The 24,895-nt window shown below is 52.9% G+C and overlaps 4 protein-coding genes across 4 annotated transcripts; 2 read left to right on the top strand and 2 right to left on the bottom strand.

The window, feature by feature from the left end:
* Positions 1–202: 202 nt before the first annotated feature.
* On the bottom strand, positions 203–2,106 carry commd9 (COMM domain containing 9). Its single transcript, XM_060060720.1, has 6 exons — positions 2,016–2,106; positions 1,481–1,606; positions 1,234–1,373; positions 1,034–1,068; positions 824–927; positions 203–695 (listed from the first exon to the last, which is right to left on the bottom strand). The coding sequence occupies exons 1-6, from the start codon at positions 2,067–2,069 to the stop codon at positions 588–590; spliced, it is 567 nt and encodes a 188-aa protein (XP_059916703.1). The 5' UTR covers positions 2,070–2,106; the 3' UTR covers positions 203–587.
* A 901-nt stretch (positions 2,107–3,007) lies between these two features.
* LOC132464375 (proline-rich protein 5-like) lies at positions 3,008–12,127 on the top strand. The gene is made up of 9 exons (XM_060060714.1): positions 3,008–3,265; positions 5,331–5,490; positions 7,615–7,695; positions 8,714–8,762; positions 9,139–9,196; positions 9,407–9,498; positions 9,883–10,020; positions 10,452–10,569; positions 10,872–12,127. The coding sequence occupies exons 2-9, from the start codon at positions 5,372–5,374 to the stop codon at positions 11,240–11,242; spliced, it is 1,026 nt and encodes a 341-aa protein (XP_059916697.1). The 5' UTR covers positions 3,008–3,265; positions 5,331–5,371; the 3' UTR covers positions 11,243–12,127.
* On the bottom strand, positions 11,894–21,321 carry znf609a (zinc finger protein 609a). Its single transcript, XM_060060710.1, has 9 exons — positions 20,952–21,321; positions 18,778–19,568; positions 17,871–18,198; positions 17,561–17,648; positions 14,427–16,866; positions 13,482–13,902; positions 12,907–13,284; positions 12,633–12,711; positions 11,894–12,244 (listed from the first exon to the last, which is right to left on the bottom strand). Exons 2-8 carry the CDS (start codon positions 19,504–19,506, stop codon positions 12,638–12,640), a joined length of 4,458 nt encoding a protein of 1,485 aa, XP_059916693.1. The 5' UTR covers positions 19,507–19,568; positions 20,952–21,321; the 3' UTR covers positions 11,894–12,244; positions 12,633–12,637.
* Positions 21,322–21,464: 143 nt separating this feature from the next.
* si:ch211-284k5.2 (sperm axonemal maintenance protein CFAP97D1) lies at positions 21,465–24,850 on the top strand. The gene is made up of 5 exons (XM_060060715.1): positions 21,465–22,960; positions 23,304–23,384; positions 23,573–23,691; positions 24,335–24,518; positions 24,594–24,850. Exons 1-5 carry the CDS (start codon positions 22,826–22,828, stop codon positions 24,645–24,647), a joined length of 573 nt encoding a protein of 190 aa, XP_059916698.1. The 5' UTR covers positions 21,465–22,825; the 3' UTR covers positions 24,648–24,850.
* Positions 24,851–24,895: the final 45 nt, after the last annotated feature.

The following is a 24,895-nucleotide window of genomic DNA, read 5'->3' as shown; positions in this document are numbered from 1 at the left end:
AAGGTCCGAACCTCCTGGAAACTGACCGTTTTGAATGCTGCAACAGTGACGTCATCACCAGTGAACACAGTGATGTCATCACCAGTGATGTCATCACCGCTCGGCACTACCCAGAGGAACGGGAGAACTGTTCATATTTAACACTTCATATTTTTACACTTTATTCATGCTTTAATTCTGAAAGATTTACAAAAACAAAATGTAAAGTTACGCTTTATTAGAAATGTGACAATGAACAAAAACCAGCTCCACAAATATCTCGTTACTATGGAAATTCTAACAAAGACGGAGATAGATATTATAGAACAGGTACAGACATAGGTATATATAATATAGAGCAGTTATAGATGTATAATGTACAACCGTTAACTGTTGTGGTACATGTGTTGACACCAGAGTTGTGTTCCACCAGAGTTGTGTTGACAGCAGAGTTGTTACTTGTTGTGGTGACGCCAGAGTTCTGTTAACACCAGAGTTGCGTGTTGACACCAGAGTTGTGGTACATGTGTTGACACCAGAGTTGTGCTCCACCAGAGTTGTGTTGACACCAGCGTTGTGTTACATGTCGTGTTGACACCAGAGTTGTGTTATTTCCCGGCCACCAGGGCCAGCTGCTGCCTCAGGCGTCCCAGTCCGTCCAGCATTGTGTCCAGAGTCTCACGGCTCGACTCCACCACCACCCGGTCCTCCCCCAGCTACACACACACACACACACACACACACACACACACACACACACACACACACACGTTGAAGCCTTTAAAGAGGTGTTTGCTTGCGTTGTGGGGAAGGATAGCTGCAGCTGGCTGAGCAGCTAACCAACCTGCAGGCTCAGCAGACAGCTTGGTACGGCCATGCGGCTGACGGAGTCTGATGACGTCACCATGTCCACCCTCCAATCAAACGCTTTCAACTGTGGGAGAGAGACTACACACACACACACACACACACACAGACACACAATGTGTCCAAATATTGCACTTGACCCCCGCCCCTGAAGTCATGTGACTATATGTTAATGAGTCCTACTCACTGTGCGTCTGGATGGCCTCTGAGCGCCAAGCAGGGCTGAGAGGAGGTCAAAAAAACATTATCACATCAGAGTAGATTACAGATCATTAATGGGGCTATTAGATGATGTCATCACAGGCCTCACGCTACGGCCCCCAGGGGCCCCAGGCTCACACTACGCTCACCAGGGCCCCCGGCCTCACGCTACGGCCCCCAGCTGACCTGAGCTCCAGGAGGATCTTTGTGATCAGGTTCTTGAGGCTGGCATGGAAGGAGGCGGGGAACAGATCCTGGATCTGCTGCGGTCGGGTCAGACCGCGGAATACCACATGGTGGGCGAGAGAGTGCAGACACTGCAGCAGCTAGGAGAGCGAGAGAACATTACCAAAGCTTTAAACAACTTTATCAAAGCGCCTTAAAAATGTAACAAATGGAAGAATAACCGAATCCTATGGAGTTTAAATCGAACCTGCTGCGCCTGCGCGAAGGGGATGTCGAGGTCCTCCGCCGTGCGCTGGGCCAGCCGGCCGCCCTCTGGCGCCACCTGCTGGTAGCTCTGGGAGAACAGCTCCCGCAGCGCATCCTTCGAGGGCGACTACACACACACATGTTGATAGAATAACATGTTGATAGAATTACATGTTGATAGATTAACATGTTGATAGATTAACCGTAGAAGTCCAATGAGGTCAAGTCTCTTTTAGGTACAATACAAGAAAGCCTTTAGGACTTGATCCTCATCTAGGATCAGATGGCTTGAAAAGACACACGAATTACATGCGGATACATAATCACATGATTAATAACCGATTAACATTAAGACACATTTACAACACGAAATACATTTTCCTTGTATGCGATGTCAACCTGCCAGGACAACTGACGTCTCCTGAGGAAGCTTCAAGCATCCTATTATATATTATATATGATATAAAGAGTGTTGGTGAAATAGAGGCATGAACACAGAGCATCAAGACTACTGGAATAATATAATATGAATAAACCTTTAGGAGAAGTTCCAGAGACACAAAAAACTGTTCATCGAAGGGAGCCGCCATATTGCCACGTGACGTCAAGAGGACTGGTCACGTGAGGCAGATTACGGTCACGTGACAGTAGATCGCAGTTTTTAAATAAGATTCAAGATTCAAGATTCAAAAAGCTTTATTGTCTAGTATGTTGGCATACTAGAAAATTGTCTTTTGACTGAAGGCTTGGAGGTGTGTGTGTGTGTGTGTGTGTGTGTGTGTGTGTGTGTGTGTGTGTGTGTGTGTGTGTGTGTGTGTGTGTGTGTGTGTGTGTGTGTGTGTGTGTGTGTGTGTGTGTGTGTTATTTGTGTGAGTTCTTTGAGGAATGAGTGTTCTGTGTGTGTATAGCTATGGGGATGAATGATTTTTTGTAGATAGCTTTCCTGGCCAAAGGCATTCTGAATCTTCTGCCAGAAGGAAGTAGATCAAAACAAGGATGGAGTGGGTGGGAGGGATCTAAGAGGATGGAGTTGGTCTTCCTTCCCACTGCCTGGATATACAGATCCTCCAGCGCTTTCTGGTGTATTCCTATTAGCTTGCTTGCTTGCTTAGTTAATCTATTAAGTCTGCTTTTAACGCATTGATAATAATATAGTGAATAGTGAATTGAATCAATTATATTCCTCGTTTCCTAATTGTTGATCTTTAATCACTTTATTGACCGTTTGTATTGTCAGTTAATCTTTTGAATTGGGACATGGCCATTTTTATTATTATTATACGGCAAATAGAGTAGAACGTTCAAATAACAATATCAACCAATGTTGCGTGTCACAGCGGGAGGAGGCGGGGCCTGTCACAGTGGGAGGGGCGGGGCCTACAGATGACAGGCAGCCTGTCACAGATGGAGGGGGCGGGGCCTGTTACAGTGGGATGGGCGGGGCCTATAGATGACATGCCGCCTGTCACAGCGGTTTGGGGCGGGGCCTGCAGCAGTTGACAGGCTGCCTGTCACAGCGGGAGGGGGCGGGGCCTGCAGATGACAGGCAGCCTGTTGCTCCTGAAGATGATCTGTTCGGAGGAGCTCCGCTGACTCTCAGGTGATCTGAAGAGCTGAGGTTAGGATCTGAGGCCGGAGGCTGTAGTTTGAAACAGAGTTACTTAGTAAAAAACATCTTTGAAGCGGGCCAGAGGCCATGGCTTCAGAGACCAATTGGCTGGATAATAATCGGACCTTCTTCTTTACGGCCGGTCCGGGAGGACGTTGAGGTGAAGACGTCGCGGAGGTGAGTGGAACGCTCGCTTAACGGAGCTTTATCCGTTAAAAGTCCACTTTGATCCACAGAGAGGTTCCGACAGATCATCTGCTGCACATGTTTCTGATTAAACACGATAACCAAAAATCACATGAAGTCAGTCTTCATCTCAAGCGCAACCTACTGCACGCACACGCACGCACGCGCGCACACACACACGCGGGAGTGTATTAAGGGGTTGAGTCGCTGCACGTGAGAATGCAGAACCTCACAACACAAAGTAACGAATGAAGTAATAAACCGGATGAAGGAATATATATATATATATATATATGTATAATATATATATAATACATATATAAATGTGGTTTTTTTTATTAGACGGCTCTTCTCAATGCTGTGGAACGCTCCGTTCACTTGCATGGGCCTTCACAACTTAACTGCTGTTACTGTTACTTTATGTATATCAGGCATCAGAATATACATCATACCTGATTAAACAACTCAGTAAACCAAGAGGAATACACGTTTAAACTTTACGCCCTGAAACCATTCAAACCAACCGGAGCGAACCGCAGACTGCTGTCCAAGAAACCCAGCACACCACCTCTACTCAGGACCTCCAGACCTCCTCTACTCAGGACCCCCAGACCTCCAGACCTCCTCTGAGGACCAGACCTCCTCTAAGGACCTCCAGACCTCCTCTGAGGACCTCCAGACCTCCTATAAGGACCTCCAGACCTCCTCTGAGGACCAGACTTCCTCTGAGGACCTCCAGACCTCCTCTGAGGACCAGACCTCCTCTGAGGACCTCCAGACCTCCTCTGAGGGCCAGACCTCCTCTGAGGACCTCCAGACCTCCTCTGAGGGCCAGACCTCCCCTGAGGACCTCCACACCTCCTCTGGGGACCAGACCTCCTCTGAGGACCTCCAGACCTCCTCTGAAGACCTCTAGACCTCCTCTGAGGACCAGACCTCCTCCACTCAGGACCACCAGATCTCCTCTGAGGACCAGACCTCCTCCTCTGAGGCCCAGACCTCCTCAGAAGTCCACCACCAGTCTTCACCCTTTGGTTTGGTCCTCACCGGCTGCCGTACTGGCCTGGTTGGTTGACAGGGCAAATTCCATTTATCACAAATATGTTGGGATGAATGGATTTTGGATGTTGCAGGCACGGAATGTGTGTATGCATGCTAGAGTGTGTGAGTATGTGTGTGTGTGTGTGTGTGTGTGTGTGTGTGTGTGTGTGTGTGTGTGTGTGTGTGTGTGTTGGATTGTGTGTGTTGGATTGTGTGTGTGTGTGTGTGTGTGTGTGTGTGTGTGTGTGTGTGTGTGTGTGTGTGTGTGTGTGTGTGTGTGTGTGTGTTTGCTCGAGTGTGTGTGTGTGACAGAGAGACAGGAAATCCAACAGTCAGAGAGAGAGAGGAAACCAGGGTTGAAACGGAAGCTTCTTCTGAGTGAAGGTCACCGCGCTCCCTGTGAGTGCTCAGTGCTGAGCCTCATTCTACCGTCACTCTCTCTGACCATCATCTGGGGACACATCCACACCTCTCTTCGTCTGCTCAATAATCAACACAATTTGCAAGAAAAACAAAGACTGTTATGCCCCTTTACCACCGACAGTACCAGCTCAACTCACCACGACTTAGCGCGGCACGACTTGGTTTAGTTCCAGGCACATCGTGTTTCAATCTAGAATGTACCGCTTCAACGTAGGCGGGTCGTCATAGCACGCATGCGCAAAACTGTGACACATGGGCGACCACATGACACATAAACGGACAGGGTTACGCACAGGAGCGTCTCCCCCCCCCTGTCACGGTCCACTGCGTGCTCTCGCCCGCTGCTCCTGCCATGTTCAATAATCCTTCACTATTGTTGACTGAACGCTGATGATAGTGTTTAAAGATGCCGGGTGTCGGGTGTCAGGATGTTGCGCTCATTATTATTCGTCCTGTGGCGTCACAATCAGTGGCCAGCAGCCTGGTTGCGTCACAAAAGTATCAGATCAGCTCTCTTGTAACCTCGACGGAGGTTAAAGGCCCGCCTTTATTTTGCATCCTTTGGTGTTTAACTAAGGCCCTGTGTCCTCAGGTGTGTCTCCTAAGGCCCTGTCTCACCGCAGATCGGTGACCATGGGGTCTCTGCGGAGGCCCAGGGCTCGCTTCATGAGCTCCCCGGTGCTCTCGGACCTGGCCCGCTTCCAGAACGGATCCTCAGCTCTGCAGCTGTCCAACACCAGCGTGTGGAACAGGTGAGTCCACCTCTACCCCCTCCACCTCCAGCCCCTCCATCAGCTCCACCTCTACCCCCTCCATCTCCAACCCCTTCATCAGTTCCCTCCCTCTAGAGGGGCGTGGTCCTGTATCTGGTATAGAGGGGCGTGGTCCTAGAGGGGCGTGGTCCTAGAGGGGCAGGGTCCTAGAGGGGCGTGGTCCTGTATCTGGTATAGAGGGGCGTGGTCCTAGAGGGGCGTGGTCCTAGAGGGGCAGGGTCCTAGAGGGGCGTGGTCCTGTATCTGGTATAGAGGGGCGTGGTCCTAGAGGGGCGTGGTCCTAGAGGGGCAGGGTCCTAGAGGGGCGTGGTCCTGTATCTGGTATAGAGGGGCGTGGTCCTAGAGGGCCGTGGTCCTAGAGGGGCAGGGTCCTAGAGGGGCGTGGTCCTGTATCTGGTATAGAGGGGCGTGGTCCTAGAGGGGCGTGGTCCTAGAGGGGCAGGGTCCTAGAGGGGCGTGGTCCTGTATCTGGTATAGAGGGGCGTGGTCCTAGAGGGGCGTGGTCCTAGAGGGGCAGGGTCCAAGAGGGGCAGGGTCCTAGAGGGGCGGGGTCCTGTCTCTGGTAAAGAGGGGCGGGGTCCTAGAGGGGCGTGGTCCTAGACTGTACAGAGTGGTCTCTGCCAGAGCAGGGTTCACCTCAGGGTTTCTGCTGTGTAGCAGAGCAAGGCTGAGATTAGCTGAGTTTAGCGTAGATTATCATAGATTACCGTAACCCAGGAGACGGAGGAATGACCACTAGATCCTGATCCCAGAGCGCAGAGTTCAACTCTCTGAGAACGGCTCTACAACGTTAAGAATCGCTGCTCTGGATTGATTTGTATTAATTGACTTGAAGTGCAACTTGTAGAGCAAGGCACTAACACTGCCCGGGTGGGGGTTCCATTCCCCACTGGAGTCTCCCATAGTTAGAATGCACACACACAAACACAGCCTTGGCGGTTAGGGGACGGATGTGTCGGCAGGATGAGGACGTGAGATGCAGAGTGAGAGGAGGCCTCTTGTTTAGCTTTAACCTACTACTTCCTGTCTGCACAGGAAGTAGTGGCAGGATGAGACTATTGGCACAGGAAGAGCGAGAGATACTGAGTGACTCGGTATCTCTCGCTTCGTAAGGCACACACATGCACGAATGCACACACACATGCACTTTAATTAACACTTAAAGTGACTACGATTTCCTGTCCTTGTTCCTGGTGTAGATCACTCTGGTGCTGATTGGTTATATGATAGACGCTTGATGTCTTGCACAAAAAAGGAATTTCAAGATTTGGTTAAAAAATAAAGTGTCTTCATTTATTCATGAGTCGCTTCTAATTATTCAAACAAATTCAAAGTAAAAATGATTGTTGAAATCATAACATGACATGGGAGTTATGCAAGGTCTAAAACAGTATGCTTTTCCAGCCAGCCCCCCCAAGGCCACAGGTCCTTTCCTCTTGAGGAGAAGGACCTCCTGTAGGACACACTCAGCAGGCGCCAATCTATTAATTAGTCATCAATTAATATCACACACACACACACAGACACACACACGCACAGAAAACTGTAACTAAATGAAAACAAAGGAATTGGCTCCTACACACATAACATAGAGAGCTGCCAAGTGGACAGAAAAGTGTCGGTGTACGGTCTGTGTGCAAACCACCGATCACTGATCATGTTGACCAGTTTATGATCAGACATCCAAACTTCAAGAGGGGCCAGCAAAAGAGGATTTAGTTCCAAAGAGAGCATCAATGTCAGTTGGAATTGTTTGGGTGACAGAAAAGACGCTGTTGACCAAAAACAGGTACTTTGTCGAGACTGCCTTGCAATTGTTGCCACAACAAAATGCAACACGGCTAACTAGATGCCCTCCAAAGACTTTGGATGCCTTTGCCAGTGTTGCACCAGAGAGGGGTTCACAACACATCTATGCCCTCCGCGACAAATTCACCCAAACATTAACCTGAGTCCATCTGACATTGATTGACAGCCAGAATAGCCAATAAGACAGAGAGCACATTCACCTATAGCGTAAATATGAACAAGATATGAACAAATCCTTGTGTTACTGCGAGGTATCACCGCTCATCCCTCAGCCTTTGACCCTCAATCCCTCAGTGTCCAGACGGCTGTCATGAGGGTGTTCCAGGGAGGAGGGCTGCAGGCCAACGAGCTCTACACGCTCAACGAGAGCATCAGGTACACACCATGCCCTCGTAAACTATGAAAACCCTATAACATGTCCTCATAAACAGACTAGCATCCCTATGGCATGTCCTCATAAACCATGATATCCCTATAACATGTCCTCATAAACAGACTAGCATCCCTATGGCATGTCCTCATAAACCATGATATCCCTATAACATGTCCTCATAAACAGATTAACAGCACTATACCATGTTCTCATAAACTGATTTACATCACTACACCATGTCCTCACAGACGATATCACTATAAGATGTCCTCATAGACAGATTAACAACACGATAAGATGTCCTCAGAGACGATGATATCACTATAACATGTCATGATAAACAGACTAGCATAACTTGATTCTATTTTCCAATTTATTCCCTTTATTGACTATTTTATTTTATAGATTATGGTTTAAATTCATTCCATAGTCTTCCCTGGCCTTGCTACTAGAAGGTCACAGTGTACTCTGGGTTAGGGTCTAGGTCATCGCTAGCAGCACACCATCTGGATGTCTCCTCGGTCAGCTCCTGGCCCCTCCCACTTTCTTCAAATGATCTGTGATTCAGAGGTGTGAAATGAGATCAAAATGAAGGCTAGATGTATGCCGTTACCACACCATGTTGACTTTTGTTCATGGCCCTTGAAGGAACAAACTGGGTCACAACCAATTCTGAATGTTCTTGTTGCTCTCAAGAGTCGCTTCAGCATACAGTTGAAGAGAAGGCATTAACATCCTGACACACACATACGATAACATCAAGAGTAAATTCCATCTCTCATGGGAACCAAAAGCGAGCGTTCCTACGTATCAGTTCCCCATCGCTGCACGCCTGATTATCATCTCTGGAGCAGAGTTCACAGCTCAATGGAACATTGGGCCCTGAAGCCCTGAAACCCTGAAGCCTTTCAGCCAACGGCTCACATTGAGTGAGGGGTGTCCCCACAACCAGGGGGGTCGACCACCAGGGGGGGCCCAGAGAGAAGAGGACGTGACCGTGAGTGTTTCCTGTTCCAACAGGTGGCTTTTGAAGACCGAACTGGGCTCCTTTATCACAGACTTCCTACAGGTAAGAAACACACTAACAAGGACCTACAGGTAAACACACTGACTTGGACCTACAGGTGAACACACTAACGAGGACCTACAGGTGAACTCACTAATGACGACCTACAGGTGAACACACTAACGAGGACCTACAGGTAAACACACTAGCAAAGTGCCTCAGGTAAACACACTAACGAGGTGCTACAGGTGAACACACTAACGACGACCTACAGGTAAACACACTAACGAGGACCTACAGGTAAACACACTAGCAAAGTGCTACAGGTAAACACACTAACGAGGTGCTACAGGTGAAGAAGGGTTCTCATACCTGATTACCTACTAACAGCTACAGGGGTCAGGAGTCAGGTCGTTAACGTGTCTGTTTGTACCCCCAGAACCAGCTTCTGACCAAGGGTCTTGAGCGCCTCCTGGAGAAGATCCAGTTCTATGATGGTGAGATCTTTAGATGTTGAGACTACTTCTAGGATGTTTAGATCTATGAAGGTGAGATGTTTACAAAGCTTTTCTGATGTCTGATGTTCTGATGTAACGTTTAAAATGAAAGGTGTGTCATGGAGCCTTCAGTCTCGCATACAGTCGCAGACGAGCATAACATCCTGACAAACACATAACATAACATATCTGCCCTGTTGGGGTAACTAGGTAACAACCAGCTGACGATGCTGTCTGAGATATGGGTTCGATTCTTTACGGAGACACTGCCGACCCTACAGGCTATATTCTACCCTGTCCAGGTAAACCCTGATCTACTACCCTAGTGCCCTATCCCAGACCCTGCTACACACTGACCCTGATATACCCTGACCGTGATACACACTACCCTGACATACCCGGACCCTGATACTCACGACCCTGATACATCCTGAACCTGATATACACTACCCTGACCCTACACACTACCATATCCCAGAAGGATCTGCAAATATATATTTTTTTTACAAGGCAGAAGAGTTTTACCAAATGTTTGTCTGTGTGTGTGTGTGTGTGCGCGCGCGCGCGTGTGTGTGTGTGTGTGTGTGTGTGTGTGTGTGTGTGTGTGTGTGTGTGTGTGTGTGTGTGTGTGTGTGTGTGTGTGTGTGTGTGTGTGTGTGTGTGTGTGTGTGTGTGTGTGTGTGTAGGGACAGGAGCTGACCATCAGACAGATGTGTCTGCTGGCGTTCAGAGACCAGGTTCTGCTGCAGCTCGCCCTGGAGGAGACGCTGGGCGCTGCGGCCGGCGTCCCCCCGCCCCTCACACAGATGCTGCTGGTGCTGCAGGTACACACACCTGGGGGGTCGTCCAGGACCACACCACAGGACTTTGGCCATGTCTGTATCTAGCGTGGTCTGTCTGTCTGTCTGTCTCTAGTTTGGTCTGTCAGTCTGTAGCGTGGTCTGTCGGTCTGTCTCTAGCTTGGTTTGTCTGTCTGTCTCTAGCGTGGTCTATCTGTCTGTCTGTCTCTAGTGTGCTCTGTCTGTCTCTAGCGTGGTCAGCCTGTCTGTAGTGTGGTCTGCCTGTCTGTCTGCAGCATGGTTTGCCTGTCTGTAGCTTGGTCTGCCTGTCTGTAGCGTGGTCTGTCTTTCTGTCTCTGGTGTGGTCTGCCTGTCTGTGTCTAGCGTGGTCTGCCTGTCTGTCTCTAGCATGGCCTGCTTGTCTGTCTGTAGCGTGGTCTGCCTGTCTCTAGCTGATCTGCCTGTCTGTCCTTCAGGGGGTCCAGGATCTCAGTGGTCCGGGTCCGCAGTATCTACAGCTGGAGCGTTTGGTGGAGATGGGTGTGTCCCCGTATCTCGGCAACGTCCTGCGCCATGGCAACCAGCATCAGCCAGGTCAGTATACCGTTACCCTAACAACCCTCACCATCACTACCACGGTTACCGTGACAACCACTGTAAACATAGATACTATTGTTACTATAACTACCAGTTACTATAAATAAATACCATTGTTACCATGGCTATTGTTACTTTAACCACCAGTTACCATGGCTACTATTGTTACTATAACTACCGATTACTTTAAATAAATATCACTGTTACCATGGCTACTATTGTTACCAGTGAAGGAAGGTTAAAGGTTATATTCCCATGGACTTCCTGTTCCTGACGAGTGTCCTTCCCCCTGCGGCCAGACGAGGGCGTCGGGGAGCGCCCCCCCCGGGCGGGGTCCCAGGGGGCGGAGCCGCCCTTCGCCCGGCCCGACTCCTCCTCCTTGCCCCCCCTGATGGAACAGGAGGGCGAGGCCTACCTGGAGAGGACGGGGGGTCAGCGGCGCCACACGGTGGCCAACGCCCACTCAGACCTCCAGCTGCTGACCGCCTCTAGCAGGATGCATGCTGGGGGGGGAGGGGCCCGAGAGGCTCTCCGGCCAATCGCACGGCACACAGGCTCTGAGGGCGGGGCTGAGCACGGATTTGGGGGCAGGGTAAAGCCTGCTGGTCATCTGAGGTCAGCAGAGATGTGTTGCTCAAGAGAATGTGTGGCAGCTGGCGAGGAACCCTGACTCTGTGGGGACTGACCGTATAGATCACACTGTACATGACCGAATACACATCAGCATATGTACATAAGGTAATGTACATGATCATATACACATTACAATATGTGCAATAACATGTATACGTTACCATATGTACATTACAATATGGTAACATTCATTTGCATGTGTACAGTACATATAAACAATACAATATATACATTACCATATGGTCACGTACATATGGTAATGTTCATTACCATATGTACATTACAATCCACCATGTACCTTCTGTTGGACACTAGTCGAACGTGATCCACATGTTGTACTTTTATAAAGGAGACTTTTACCACTTACTCTCCAGACTTTTTCTTCACAGGTTTGTTTTAAAGGTTAGGAAGCAATCCGGCCACATTCCACTTTGGCATTTAGCCATGGTCACACTAGCAACATATCAGCGCTCTCCGTGAAGTGAGTGCTGATTGGTCGAGCAGGTGACTCATCAGGGTCCAGTCACTAAAATATATTGTGTTGGCTGGGATCAGTGTAAGCAATATTTAGTCATTTGTGTCAGCTTAGGGTTGAAAATGGTGATACTGCCCCCTAGTGTACGAGTTACCGTGACCTGAAAGTATGTGTGTGCATGCGTGAGTGTGTGTTGAATGACTACACTTGATATTCCACCAGTTACAATTTTAATAACATCAACATGTAGAAAAACAGAAGAGCATCCAGAAACTTCTTTTAAAATTATTCCCCTGTACAGTATTTACACACACACACACACACACACACACACACACACACACACACACACACACACACACACACACACACACACACACACACACACACACACACACACACACACACACACACACACACACACACACACACACACACACACACACACACGAGCCTAGCCCGACAGTCCTAGCCTAGCCCCACAGTTCTAGACCAGCTCCAGAGGTCCATCAGAAGTGTGTCCAGTGTTGGGGAGCAGGAGGTCGGCTGGTTCATCTGTTGTCCCTTTGGGAGGTTGAGGACAAAACATGAATGAATTTCAGGACGTTAACACGGCTAGGATACATTGCCAACAGCAAGGATACAGTGCTAACGGCTAGGTCATCCAAAGTAGAACCACAAAGGCTCCCGTAGCTGTGTCTTAGCAACGGAGCTGACTGGGGTTTGGTTATATCAGGGTAAGGGCCAGAGGTCAGAGGATTTGGTTATGTCTGGGTTAGGGGGAGAGGGTAAGGTTGTGTTAGGGTCAGAGGGTATGGTTGTATCAGCGTTAGGGTCAGAGGGTTTGGTTATATCAGGGTTAGGGTCAGAGGGTTTGGTTATATCAGGGTTAGGGTCAGAGGTCAGAGGGTTTGGTTACATCAGGGTTAGGGTCAGAGGGTAGGAGTCTTACCTTCCTCACCTCCTCGCCGGGGGGTACATGGAGGGAGCGGTGGCCTGCTGACTGGCTACGATGGCGGACGATGACATGCCTGTGGGGGAGGAGCCAAACGTCAGATCACTCACCCGTCCCTAAGGGTAACCCACCCGTCCCTAAGGGTAACCCACCCGTCCCTAAGGGTAACCCACCCGTCCCTAAGGGTAAGGTAAGGCTGACCTGCGGCGTAGGGCAGGTCGTACTGCCCCTTAGGGGTGAGGTACGGGTTAGGGTAAGGGTTGAGGCCTACCTGCATTATAGGGCAGGTCGTACTGCCCTGACAGCAGGGGGTACCCAAGGTGGTGGTGTGAGGTGACGGCGCGCTGGGAGGGGGAGGAGCGCGGCCGCTCCCCGTCCCTCTCCCCCCCGCCCCCCCCTCCTCCACCCCCTCCTCCTCCTCCTCCTCCTCCCCCGCCCCCCCGGGGGTCCCGGTCTGGGGGGCCCTTGGGGGGCCCGGCGGTGGAGGAGGACTTGGTCTTGTAGTGGGAGGCGTGCTGCTGCAACAATTCCAGGGCCTTGGTGTCCCCGGGCGGCTTGGAGCCCGACGGGCTGGAGCGGGACTCCGCCTCCTCACAGCCCTTCCCCCCGTAGGGCGCGGAGAACGGGTAGCCCGCCGGCAGGTAGGAGCCTGGGGGGTGGGGGGCACGTCAGCAACACCACAACACACTTCAGCACCACAACACACGGGTCTACAGGAGGTCTACAGAGTGTCTTCATGGGTGGGGTCTACAGGGGGTCTACATGGGTATGGTCTACAGGGGGTCTATAGGAGGTCTACAGGTCGTCTACGTGGGTGGGGTCTATAGGGGGTCTACAGGCTCTCACCAGGGTAGTTGTGGATCATGACGGAGGGCACCCCGCGGTAGCCGGGCGTGTTGGGGTCGAAGCCCTGGCCGTAGGCGTAGGCCCCCTGCATGTAGGGCAGGTAGGCCTGGTGCTGCTGGGGAGAGAAGTGCATGTGGAGCGGCCGGGGGTCCTTCCCCCCGCCCCGGGGGTCCTCGGGGGCCCGGGGCCCCTCCCTCCCCTCCCCTGACTCCTCCCTCTGGTGCTCCTCCTTGGGGCGGGGCTTCTCCTCCTTCCCCTTCCTGTCTCTCTCTCTTTCTCTCTCTCTGTCTCTCTCCCTCTCGCGGTCTCTCTCGCGGTCTCTCTCGCGGTCCCGCTCCCTCTCCCTCTCGTCCCTCCACCGCTCCTCGTCCGCTGGGTACTTGTTGGGGTAGACGTAGGGCCACAGGCGCGAGTCCGGCTCCTGGGGGGGGAGGAGGAGAAGGGAGGGGGAGAGAGAAGAGACGCTCAGAACAGCCGTAACCAACAACCTTCTACTCAGAGACCCTCACCGAAACACTGGCTGAGAACACTCATCTGTCGGCCTTTTACAGTGCTTTGATGTGTTGGATGATCCTGTGTTGGATGACGGGGTGTTGGATGACGGTGTGTTGGATGACGGTGTGTTGGATGACGGTGTGTTGGATGACGGTGTGTTGGATGACGGTGTGTTGGATGACGGTGTGTTGGATGACGGTGTGTTGGATGACGGTGTGTTGGATGACGGTGTGTTGGATGACGGTGTGTTGGATGATGTGTTGGATGACGGTGTGTTGGATGACGGTGTGTTGGATGACGGTGTGTTGGATGACGGTGTGTTGGATGATGGTGTGTTGGATGACGGTGTGTTGGATGACGGTGTGTTGGATGATGGTGTGTTGGATGACGGTGTGTTGGATGACGGTGTGTTGGATGATGTGTTGGATCTTCAAGGGGTCCTGGTCATACCTGTCTGTACCACATGGCTGGCTCCATGCCGGCAGGCCGGCCCGTCTCCATGGCAACCTTGGGGTCCTCCTTGCCACGGTACCCCGGGGGGGGGGCGCCCCCCGGAGTCCTCCTGCCCCCCCCCTCCTCCTCCTCCTTGGACATGATGACCGACTTGCTCTTCTCCGTCCCCGGAGTCCCGGGGGTCCCGAGGGCCCCTGGGGGTCCGGCCCCGTGGCCGGGTTCCTTCAGCTTGCTGGCGAGGAGGTGGGGGGTTGGGAGGGGGTCGTGGTGGGCGGGGCCGCCCCCCCCCTTGGGGCCCGGGTCCGGCGGACCGGGGGGAGGCGGGCCCTTCTGCTTCCCCTCTTCCTTTCCGCCGAGTGCGTGCTCGGCTCTCCTCTCAGGGGGGCGGGGCCGGTCGTCATGGGGACGGGGCCGGTCGTCGTGGGGGCGGGTCCTCTCGTCGTGGGGGCGGGGTCTCTCGTCGTGGGGGCGGGGTCTCTCGTCGTGGGGGCGGGGTCTCTCGTCGTGGGGGCGGGGTCTGTCGTGGCGGTAGGCGGAGCTGGCCTGCAGCATGTGGCTGTGGTAGGTGTAGGGGGGGACGTAGGCGTACTGGTTGTAGTAGAGCGGGGGCATGTACATGTTGGAGCGCTGCTGGATGACGGACAGCTGCTGCTGCTGCTGCTGCTGCTGCTGTTGCTGCTGCTGCTGCTGGGATACAAGCCCCGCCCCCCCGGCCTCCAGCTTCCTGTGCTCCGTCGGCTCGGACTTGATCCTCCTCAGCTCCACCTGCTGCTGCTGCTGCTGCTGCTCCCCCTCCTCCTCCTCCACCTCCTCCTCCCTCTCCTTCTTCACCTTCACTTGCGCTCCCTCCACCTGCGGCGGGGCTCCGCCCCCCTGGGGCGCTGCGCCCGGGGGCCCGGGGTAGCCGTAGCGCCCCCCCGGATCCCCAGGGGCGAGCGGGGGGAACAGGGTCTTCTTGGGACCCTCACGGACCCCCGGCTCAAGCTTCACCGACCGGCCCCCCTCCCCGCGCCCCTCGCCGTCCTCACCCGCATCGGAGATGTCCGAGTAGGCGGGGCTTCCAGTCTTGACGGACAGGCCGTCGGCCCCGTTCTGGCTGAGCTGCAGCGGCGTGAGGGGCGGGGCCAGGCCGATGCAGGGGCTGGGCGTGTTGTCGGAGAAGCTGTACACCTTGTCCGCCTCCGCCTTCATGCTGGCCAGGCGGCTGTGGTGGGGGGGGTGGGGGGGCTCCCCGTTCAGCTGGGGGTCAGAGCACTCCGAGTAGGGGCTCCTCCCCTCCCTGCCCCGGGGGCTGTCCCCCTCCCTCCCCCCCTCCTTCCTCTTCTTCTTCTTCCTCTCTTTAGGACTGCCGGGAGAGGGGCTCGGCGACGGGCTGGGGGCGGGGCAAAGCGGGCTGCCTTCCAGCGGTCCTTTTGATTGGTGGCTTTTAGCACCGGAGTGAACCATTAAGGAGGGGTCGTTGGGAATGGATTGAACCATTAAGGAGGGGTCGTTGGGAATGGACTGAACCATTGAGGAGGGGTCGTTGGGGATGGACTGAACCATTAAGGAGGGGTCGTTGGGAATGGACTGCACCATTAAGGAGGGGTCGTTGGGAATGGAATGAACCATTAAGGAGGGGTCGTTGGGAATGGAATGAACCATTGAGGAGGGGTCGTTGGGAATGGACTGAACCATTGAGGAGGGGTCGTTGGAGGGGGGGGTGTGCAGGGGGTACAGTGGGCCGGGGGGCCAGCTGGTCTTGCCTGTTTTAACACAGCCCTTCTCCTGCTTGACCCCTGACCCCAGCAGCCGGCCCTCCTCCTCACAGTCCTCCCCTGCCTCCCCCTCACCCCACCTCCGGCCCTGCCGGGACCCCCAGCCCGGGGAGGGGCTCTGGGCCTCGGGCCCGCGGGCCCTGGGGGTGGTGGGGCGGCCCGGGGATCCGGCCGTCCCGTTTGGGGGGGCCGAGGGGACGTGGTCCTCCCCCCCCTCGCTGTCGCCCCCGTCGGGGTCCAGGGGGTCCGGCAGGTTGTGTGCGCGGGCCTGGTGGTACTTCAGCCCGTTGATGTGTTTGTACTTCTTGTTGCAGTTGGGGTGGGGGCAGTCGATGAGGGTGGGGGAGGGGGGGCCACCGGGCTCCGGCGGGGCGCCCGCCCCGGGGCTGGAGGAGGCCCGCATGCGCTTGGTGCTCTTGGGGTCCTCGGGGGCGGGGGGCTCTGTCGGGGGGTCTCCCGGGGGCCTGGGGGTGGGGGTCTTCCTCTTGGTCGCGGGGAGGGGCTCCTCCGGGGCGGAGGGCTGGCTCCCGCGGCGGCCCTTAGCTCCCCCGCTAGCCGCCGCCGCACGTGTCTTACTGCCCCCCCCGCGCGGGTCCGATGAGGAGGAATGGCTTCCGGGCCGCGCCCGCTTGCCCCGCCCACGCCCGCTACGCACCTCCAGCTCTCCCGCCTCGCAGAACCTAGCAGGACGTAACGTTAGCATGGCTAGCACCGACAGACGTTAGCATCAAGACAGAATAGCATGGCAAGCACCGAGACGTAGCGTTATCATAGCTACGAAGAGGCGTAGCTTCACATGGCTAGCAGCGACAAACGTTAGCATCGAGACGGAGCATGAGCGTGGCTAGCACCGAGAGACGTTAGCACCGAGACGTAGCGTTTACGCCTTCAGTTGCTACCAATGTGTGATGTGTGTATATGAATGTACACCATGGTGTGTGTGTGTATACTACTACTGTGTAGTCTGGTGTGTGTGTCTGTACACTACTACTGTGTAGCCTGGTGTGTGTGTGTGTGTGTGTATACTACCACTGTGTAGCCTGGTGTGTGTGTGTATACTACTACTGTGTACACCACTGTGTACTTCCTTTGGTGTACTATTATTACGTAGTACTACATCGGTTTGTTTACATGTATATGGTGTATTACAGTAGTACTAGAGGGTTTATATGTTTATCAATGTAATACTACACCTGTATATGGTGTATTACTGTAGTACTACCTCAGTGTGTGTACATGTATATAACTGTAGTAATACCTCGGTGTGTATTCATGTATATTGCTATAGTACTACATGTATACTACTGCAGTAATACCTCGGTGTGTGTACATGTATATTACTATTGTACTGCATGTATGTAACTGTAGTATTACCTCGGTGGGGCCCAGTTGTGTCGTGTGCAGTCGAGCAGAGTTCCAACGTAGGTCTTGTTCCTCCAGGACACGTTCACCACCAGCATACCTAGATACACACACCGGATGTGTTAACATGGCTACATGTAGCAGGATGTGTCAACGTGACTACGACTAGCAGGATGTGTCAACGTGACTACGACTAGCAGGATGTGTAAGCCTGGCTACGACTAGCAGGATGTGTTAGCCTGGCTACGACTAGCAGGATGTGCTAGGGTGATGGGTGATGGGTGAAGGGGGGCTGTGTCTGGGGGCTGGTTGCTGGGCTCACCGTCCTCGGTCTCCTGCCAGACGATGCCCTCCAGGTTGACGCTGGTGCCTGGCTCACAGGGCCCCAGGCACTCGGGCTCGGTGGCCAGCGCTACGTGGGCCGTGGTGACGGCCAGGGAGCGCGTGCCCACCGCCAGGGAGCGCGTGCGGACCATGATCTGCTCGCAGCTGGAGGAGATGTCTGCGCTGCTAGCCGGAGCTAGCGACAGGTCTGAGCTAGCAGCAGTGGCTAGCGGGAGCTCTAGGCTAGTGGTAGCAGCTAGCAGGAGGTCCGTGCTTACAGGAACAGCTAGCGGGAGTGCCACAGGAGGAACGGGCGGTGCCTCCATCTGACAAGGTGAAACAAACAGAAACATTTAGCCTTGATAATAAAACATGCTATTCCTGGCTAGCCTCTAACCTCTTTAAATATGCCAAAAAAACCAAAGGAGTGTCTGTGGTTCTTCAGAGGAGAGTGTGGAATATGCTGCCTGATATTATATTACATTATATATACTCTTCATTCCAGGACTTTGCGTATTCATCTCCTTTGAATAAAGGAGACGCTACGCTAGCAAATACAAAGTCCTGATTCTAAATCACATTGAATTGAGTGATCAAGTGAAAGTTTGGCTAATCAAGCATTCATCAAGGCTCTTGTTAAACGAGGATGGAACACGGAATGAAACTATCATAATATAGCAGAGGGAAACGTCTGTATAACACACACACACACACCCCCCCCCCCCCGCCCCTTTGTTCAACATCACCTACAACTACAACATCTAGCCCCTAGTGACCCATCAGGGTGGAGGAGTCCTTACTACACCACCCTGCCCCTAGTGACCCATCAGGGTGGAGATGTTCTCACTACACCACCCAGCCCCTAGTGACCCATCAGGGTGGAGGAGCAGTCCTCCAGGTCGTACCTGCTCCCCAGAGCCTATCTGGAGGCTGTGGTACTCGCTGGCCTCCGCCTCCTCATCTGTTGCCATGGCGACGGGCAGCCGTCCCTCTGTCAAGTCCAGAGCGATACTCCCATGATGCTCGGCGGCAGCCAAGTCCGTATTCTGTCCCTCAAACAGGCCGGGGTGGGGGGCCCCCTGAGACAGAGCAGGGGCCCCCACCTCTTTGTCCACGGCCCCCACCCCTGAGGGGACCACCTCCATCTTCTCCTTCTTACTCTTCCCGCAGGCCCCCTCCTTGTCCTTTTTGGTGGGGGGACCACTGCGTGTGATTTTGATGCCCTTCTCGGGGCCCTTTGTGGGGGTGTTGGGGCCGGGAGAGGGGGCCTCCCCTGGGGCCCCGCGCCCCGGGAGCTCTCTCTTGGGGGTGTCTGCAGAAGCGGGGGGCTTGCTGCCCTCCTTGGGGGTCTTGCTGCGTTTGGACTTGGTTTTGCTCTGAGCCCCGGGGGCTATGAAGGTCACCTTCTCAGGTAGGGGGGCCCCAGGGCCCGGCGGCGGGGCCCCTGGGCCCGTCGGGGGGGCCATGCCGGCGTCCTTACTACCCGACATCTCCAGCTTCTCCTTCTCCAAATCAGCGTCCAGGTCGATGATGAGGTTCCCTACGCCGATGTCCCACTCATCCCCGCTGTCATACGCCTCCACTGCAGTCGAGTCCACACCGTTCCCGCCTGTATCAGCGCTGCTGAGGGACATGTTACTGGGCCGGGCTATGGAGGGCCGGCTGCCTCTCTGCTACCCAGAGCCCCGCATCTCACCTGAAGAGAGGAGCACAGACACACAGCTAACAGCACAGCTCACCACAGCAACACAACCAACCTTACCACAACATCATAGCTGACAGCGACCATGATAGCTCACAGCTAACAGCAGCAACACAAGTGACAGATAAAAACACCACTAACAAATAAAACAAAGCCAGCAGACTAACCCCTGCTCTTTAACAACATGGATCTGTACTGTCTAACCCTGACCTGCTCCTTAATGACCTGTCTCTGTTCTGTATCACCCCTACCTGCTCCTTAATGACATGGGTATAGAAGGGTTCACAGCTATAAATAGCTTATAAAAAGGGTCACATTGAATAAATCCATACAACCCATGCATTAATAAAATGCCTAAATAACATTATTCAGGAAAGTTAAACACAGATTATAACACAGTTAATAACACTAAACCATATGGACCGACGGTTTGCTGGACTTTTGTCCCAAACATATGTAAATATGTGCTTTGGTTATGGAAATACTAGTGTTGACATTATTCCCCTCAACAGCTCATTCATAGAGCCATTTAAATATAACGTGGATTGTTCTGTTATTATTTGTATTTATTAACCTCAGCAGTATGCTGTCCACAGACCCATTAGTCTATGACCCCGTCCCGTCAACAGCTTGTTATGGTTAAAGTCCACCCTAAGGCTTAATATCACCTTTATAGACCTCAGAGCCCGCAGGTCTCCTGGGTCCAACCCTGACCTAGCCCTGATCCAGGGAGTCAACTCTTAACTCCTGCCCGGCTCAGAGCCCCTGAGGTCGGATCAGTGTGGAGGAGCAGCTAGCTTGCTGCTAGCGGGCTAGCCTGTCAGACCCTCATGACCCGAGACTATCATGTCCTGTGTGTTCCCCCGGGTCTCCGATGGGTACCTCCACCAGGAGACTCCCCGTGTAGCAGCCCCACTGGAGAAGAGATCCAGGGCGGTGGGCTGGAGCCTAGCCCCACAGCCCGGGAGCGGGCCTGCTGCAAGCCCGCTCCCGGGCTGTGGGGGTAGCAGAGCCCGGGCTGTGGGGGTAGCAGAGCCCGGGCCCCCTGCAGGCCCGTCCCCGGGCTGTGGAGAGCAGAGCCCGGGCCCCCTGCAGTCCCGCTCCCGGGCTGTGGAGGGTAGAGCCCGGGCCCAGGCCAGTCCCCGGGCTGTGGGGGCAGCAGAGCCCGGGCTGTGGGGGTAGCAGAGCCCGGGCTGTGGGGGGAGCAGAGACCGGGCCAAGGCCCGTCCCCGGGCTGTGGGGGTAGCAGAGCCCGGGTTCTCTCCAGACAAAGACGCCGTGACCACGGCTAGCTAGATAGCTACTATAGCTCGCTAGCTAACTAGCTAGCAGGCTAACCCCGCGGTTCGTCCTGACCCTCTGTTCTGGCCCACTTACCCCGTGTGTGAACCCGGTCGGGCTGAATTGATCATGTACACTCCATGGACCGATGGGACCGGGTACAGCCCGGGGTAAAGCCCGGGTCCTCGGTGGGTTCGCAGCCCCAGACTCGGTGGATCGTAGCGGCCGATCGATCACTGTGCTGCCGGGAGATCCGCGGCGAGCACCGGGGGACGGACCACTGGAACGCAGCGGCTCCCCGTCCGGTTAAAGTCCACTCACACCGGCCGAGACCCCGTCCTTCTCATTCAGGGGTTTTCTCGGAAGCCAACATTATCATAAATACACTGCTTTTGCTCTCTAGTTTGCCCACATCGAGGCTCTCTGTGTGCGGCTAACGGCTGTTTGTCTGGCGGACGGAGCGACGGAAGACCCGGACCGGAGTAACTGGACCGGACCGGAGTCACTGGACCGGACCGGAGTCACTGGACCGGAGTCTCGGGACAGTGGATCTGGAATGGATTCAATACATTTCAGGAATATATTCGATGCATTGTTAATCCAAGACGGGTAATTCGGGATCATATTCAGTAGTAAATAGATTATTTGGGATATTTTGTATTTTGTCAAATTGGCAGAAAAGGATGCAATGCATGATGGGGATAATATTTTGGGTTAAGAAGGTTGGTTGGTGTTTGACTGAGGGTAGGGTTAGGTTGGTGTTTGAGTGAGGGTAGGGTTAGTGTTTGAGTGAGGGTAGGGTTAGTGTTTGAGTTAGGCTAGGGTTGGTTAGGGTTTGGGTGAATGAATTTCTAAGTTATTGGTGATAAAACTGTGTTAAAGACATGACACTAGTATATAGTGCAAGAGAAAGAAACAAAATGGTTAAACTTTCAAATAAACACAATGCTACTAATCTGCCTTCTGAGGGAAACTCTGACCCATACTGTGTGTGTGTGGGGGGGGGTCAGCTCAGTAATAATAGATGGTCACTCTATCTGACGAGAGAAAGAGAGAGAGAGAGAGAGAGAGAGAGAGAGAGAGAGAGAGAGAGAGAGAGAGAGAGAGAGAGAGAGAGAGAGAGAGAGAGAGAGAGAGAAAATCAGCCCGACAGAAGAGAATACAGAGTTAGGAGCAGAGACAGCCAGTGAATTAGAGCATGAGGGGATATAGACAGGGAGCTAGAGAGAGTGGTAGAGAGACATCGAGGGTGAGCTAGAGAGAGTGGTAGAGAGACATCGAGGGTGAGCTAGAGAGAGTGGTAGAGAGACATCGAGGGTGAGCTAGAGAGAGTGGTAGAGAGACATCGAGGGTGAGCTAGAGAGAGTGGTAGAGAGACATCGAGGGTGATATAGAGAGAGGAAGAGAGACATCGAGGGTGAGCTAGAGAGAGTGGTAGAGAGACATCGAGGGTGAGCTAGAGAGAGTGGTAGAGAGACATCGAGGGTGAGCTAGAGAGAGTGGTAGAGAGACATCGAGGGTGAGCTAGAGAGAGTGGTAGAGAGACATCGAGGGTGAGCTAGAGAGAGTGGTAGAGAGACATCGAGGGTGAGCTAGAGAGAGTGGTAGAGAGACATCGAGGGTGAGCTAGAGAGAGTGGTAGAGAGACATCGAGGGTGAGCTAGAGAGAGTGGTAGAGAGACATCGAGGGTGAGCTAGAGAGAGTGGTAGAGAGACATCGAGGGTGAGCTAGAGAGAGTGGTAGAGAGACATCGAGGGTGAGTTAGAGAGAGTGGTAGAGAGACATCGAGGGTGAGCTAGAGAGAGTGGTAGAGAGACATCGAGGGTGAGCTAGAGAGAGTGGTAGAGAGACATCGAGGGTGAGCTAGAGAGAGTGGTAGAGAGACATCGAGGGTGAGCTAGAGAGAGTGGTAGAGAGACATCGAGGGTGAGCTAGAGAGACATCGAGGGTGAGCTAGAGAGACATCGAGATGGCGAGTGCGAGAGCAGGTTCCGTGGGGCCCCTGGAGCGGCGGCCCCTCTGCTACGCCCCCCTGCAGCCCAGCACCAACCTCTACCTGCAGCAGCGCTGGGACCACGACCGGTACCGGGCCCACCGCCACCGGGTAGGTACCCTCAACCCTCACCCCAGCCTAACCTTAACCCTCACCCGCCTAACCCTAACCCTCACCACCCCACCCTGATTATTATTATTGTTGTCCTGTTGTTACCTATTGTTTTCCTGTTGTTACCCGTTGTTGTTGTCATGCTGTTACCTGTTGTTGTTGTCCTGTTGTTTTTTTTCTGTTGTTACCTTTTGTTGTTGTCCTGTTGTTACCTGTTGTTCTGTTGTTACCTGTTTTTGTTGTTGTCCTGTTGTTACCTGTTGTTCTTCTGTTGTTACCTGTTGTTGTCCTGTTGTTGTTGTCCAGTTGTTACCTGTTGTTGCTGTTGTCCTGTTGTTACCAGGTGAACTCAGCTCTGCCAGTTGTTGACACAAAAGGCATCAGAACTCCTGCTCACGTGACCCTCAAACTGAAGAAGCTGCAGGTCAGTGGGACATTAGAGCAGGCGTACTGGTCATACTGGGCCAACTCTATCAGCAGCTAACGCTAACCCTCTAGCCAGTATGCTAACATCCTAGCTAAAATACCTACACAACAAAGTGATATTGCTATCCCTTTACAAATAACCTATAGCTATAATGCTAACATAACCTAATGGTCTGGATGCTGTAGCTACAAGAGGAGCGGCTAGCCGACATCAACCGAGATAATAAGCAGCTGTCCTCCAAACTCTCCGGGATCATGCACTCCAGAGGCCAGGTGGACAACTGGAACATCTATCCCCACAGGAGGTCAGAGCACTGACCATGTTCCGCCACAGAAGGCCAGAGTACTGACCCAGTGCCTAGCAGTACTGACACAGTACCATATCTGATCATTGCTAGCATTAAATGCAACTTTATACTACTGAATGTTTTGGACAATACTACACCTAATTCAAAGCCTTGACAGAACAATGCACTTACTACTGCTAATGACCAGCCTCCACAATAAGAGGCTCTACATGACAGCATTATAAACAGTAGCCTCCACAATAAGTCTCTACAGGACAGCATTATAAACAGTAGCCTCCAAAATAAAGAGTCTCTGCATACAGAATATTCTACAAGGTTGATTGTTTTTTTCGACGTCGTAGCAACAGTGGACAGGTCAAAGTGACAGGGTTAGTGAAAGTAACAATAAAATAAATTGGATTTAGAAATAAATTATACTTGCTATACATAATAAATATAAATCACATTTATTAATATATATCATAGATAGAAATGACCTTTATTATTTGATCGAATAAAGAGTAATAGTATTATTATAATCAGTCTGATCTCTCCAGTCTGAACGCTGAGAGCAGGTTTGTATTATTATAATCAGTCTGATCGCTCCAGTGTGAACGCTGAGAGCAGGTTTGTATTATTATAATCAGTCTGATCTCTCCAGTCTGAACGCTGAGAAGAGGCTGGCGGACCTGGCTCAGATCAGCGCTCAGAACCAGGCCATCTTCCAGCGAATCACGCTGCGGCAGTCAGAGTTCAGACGGCAGCTCTGGTTGGACGACTGGGAGAGGACAGAGCGGAGACAAAAGGACATTGGACGTGACAGCAGATGCCCCACCCACAAACTGGTAGGACCGCCCCCTCCACCCTGATGTTATCTTGTGTTGGGTGACGCTGATCATCGGCCTCTCGTGTTGCTCCAGAGGGCCGAGAGGAAAGTCCAGTTTGACGTTGGTGATCGGACAACATCACCATGACGACACCACCATGATCTCACCGCCATGATGATGCACCATGACAACATAACCATGACGACGTCGCCATCTCAACACCGTGGCAACATCATGACCGCATCATGACGACACCACCACCATGGCACCATGACAACATGAAGAGGATATCACCATAACAACATTAAGAGTTGTAATATTGTATGGGCTGATTAAAGGAAACAATGAATCATTTCTCTTGTTGGTTTTCTGCAAATAAGTAATCATCAATCAAG

This window comes from Gadus macrocephalus, chromosome 9 (genome assembly GCF_031168955.1).
Source record: "Gadus macrocephalus chromosome 9, ASM3116895v1".
Classification (NCBI taxonomy): domain Eukaryota; kingdom Metazoa; phylum Chordata; class Actinopteri; order Gadiformes; family Gadidae; genus Gadus; species Gadus macrocephalus.
This window is presented reverse-complemented; position numbering and strand designations above follow the sequence as displayed.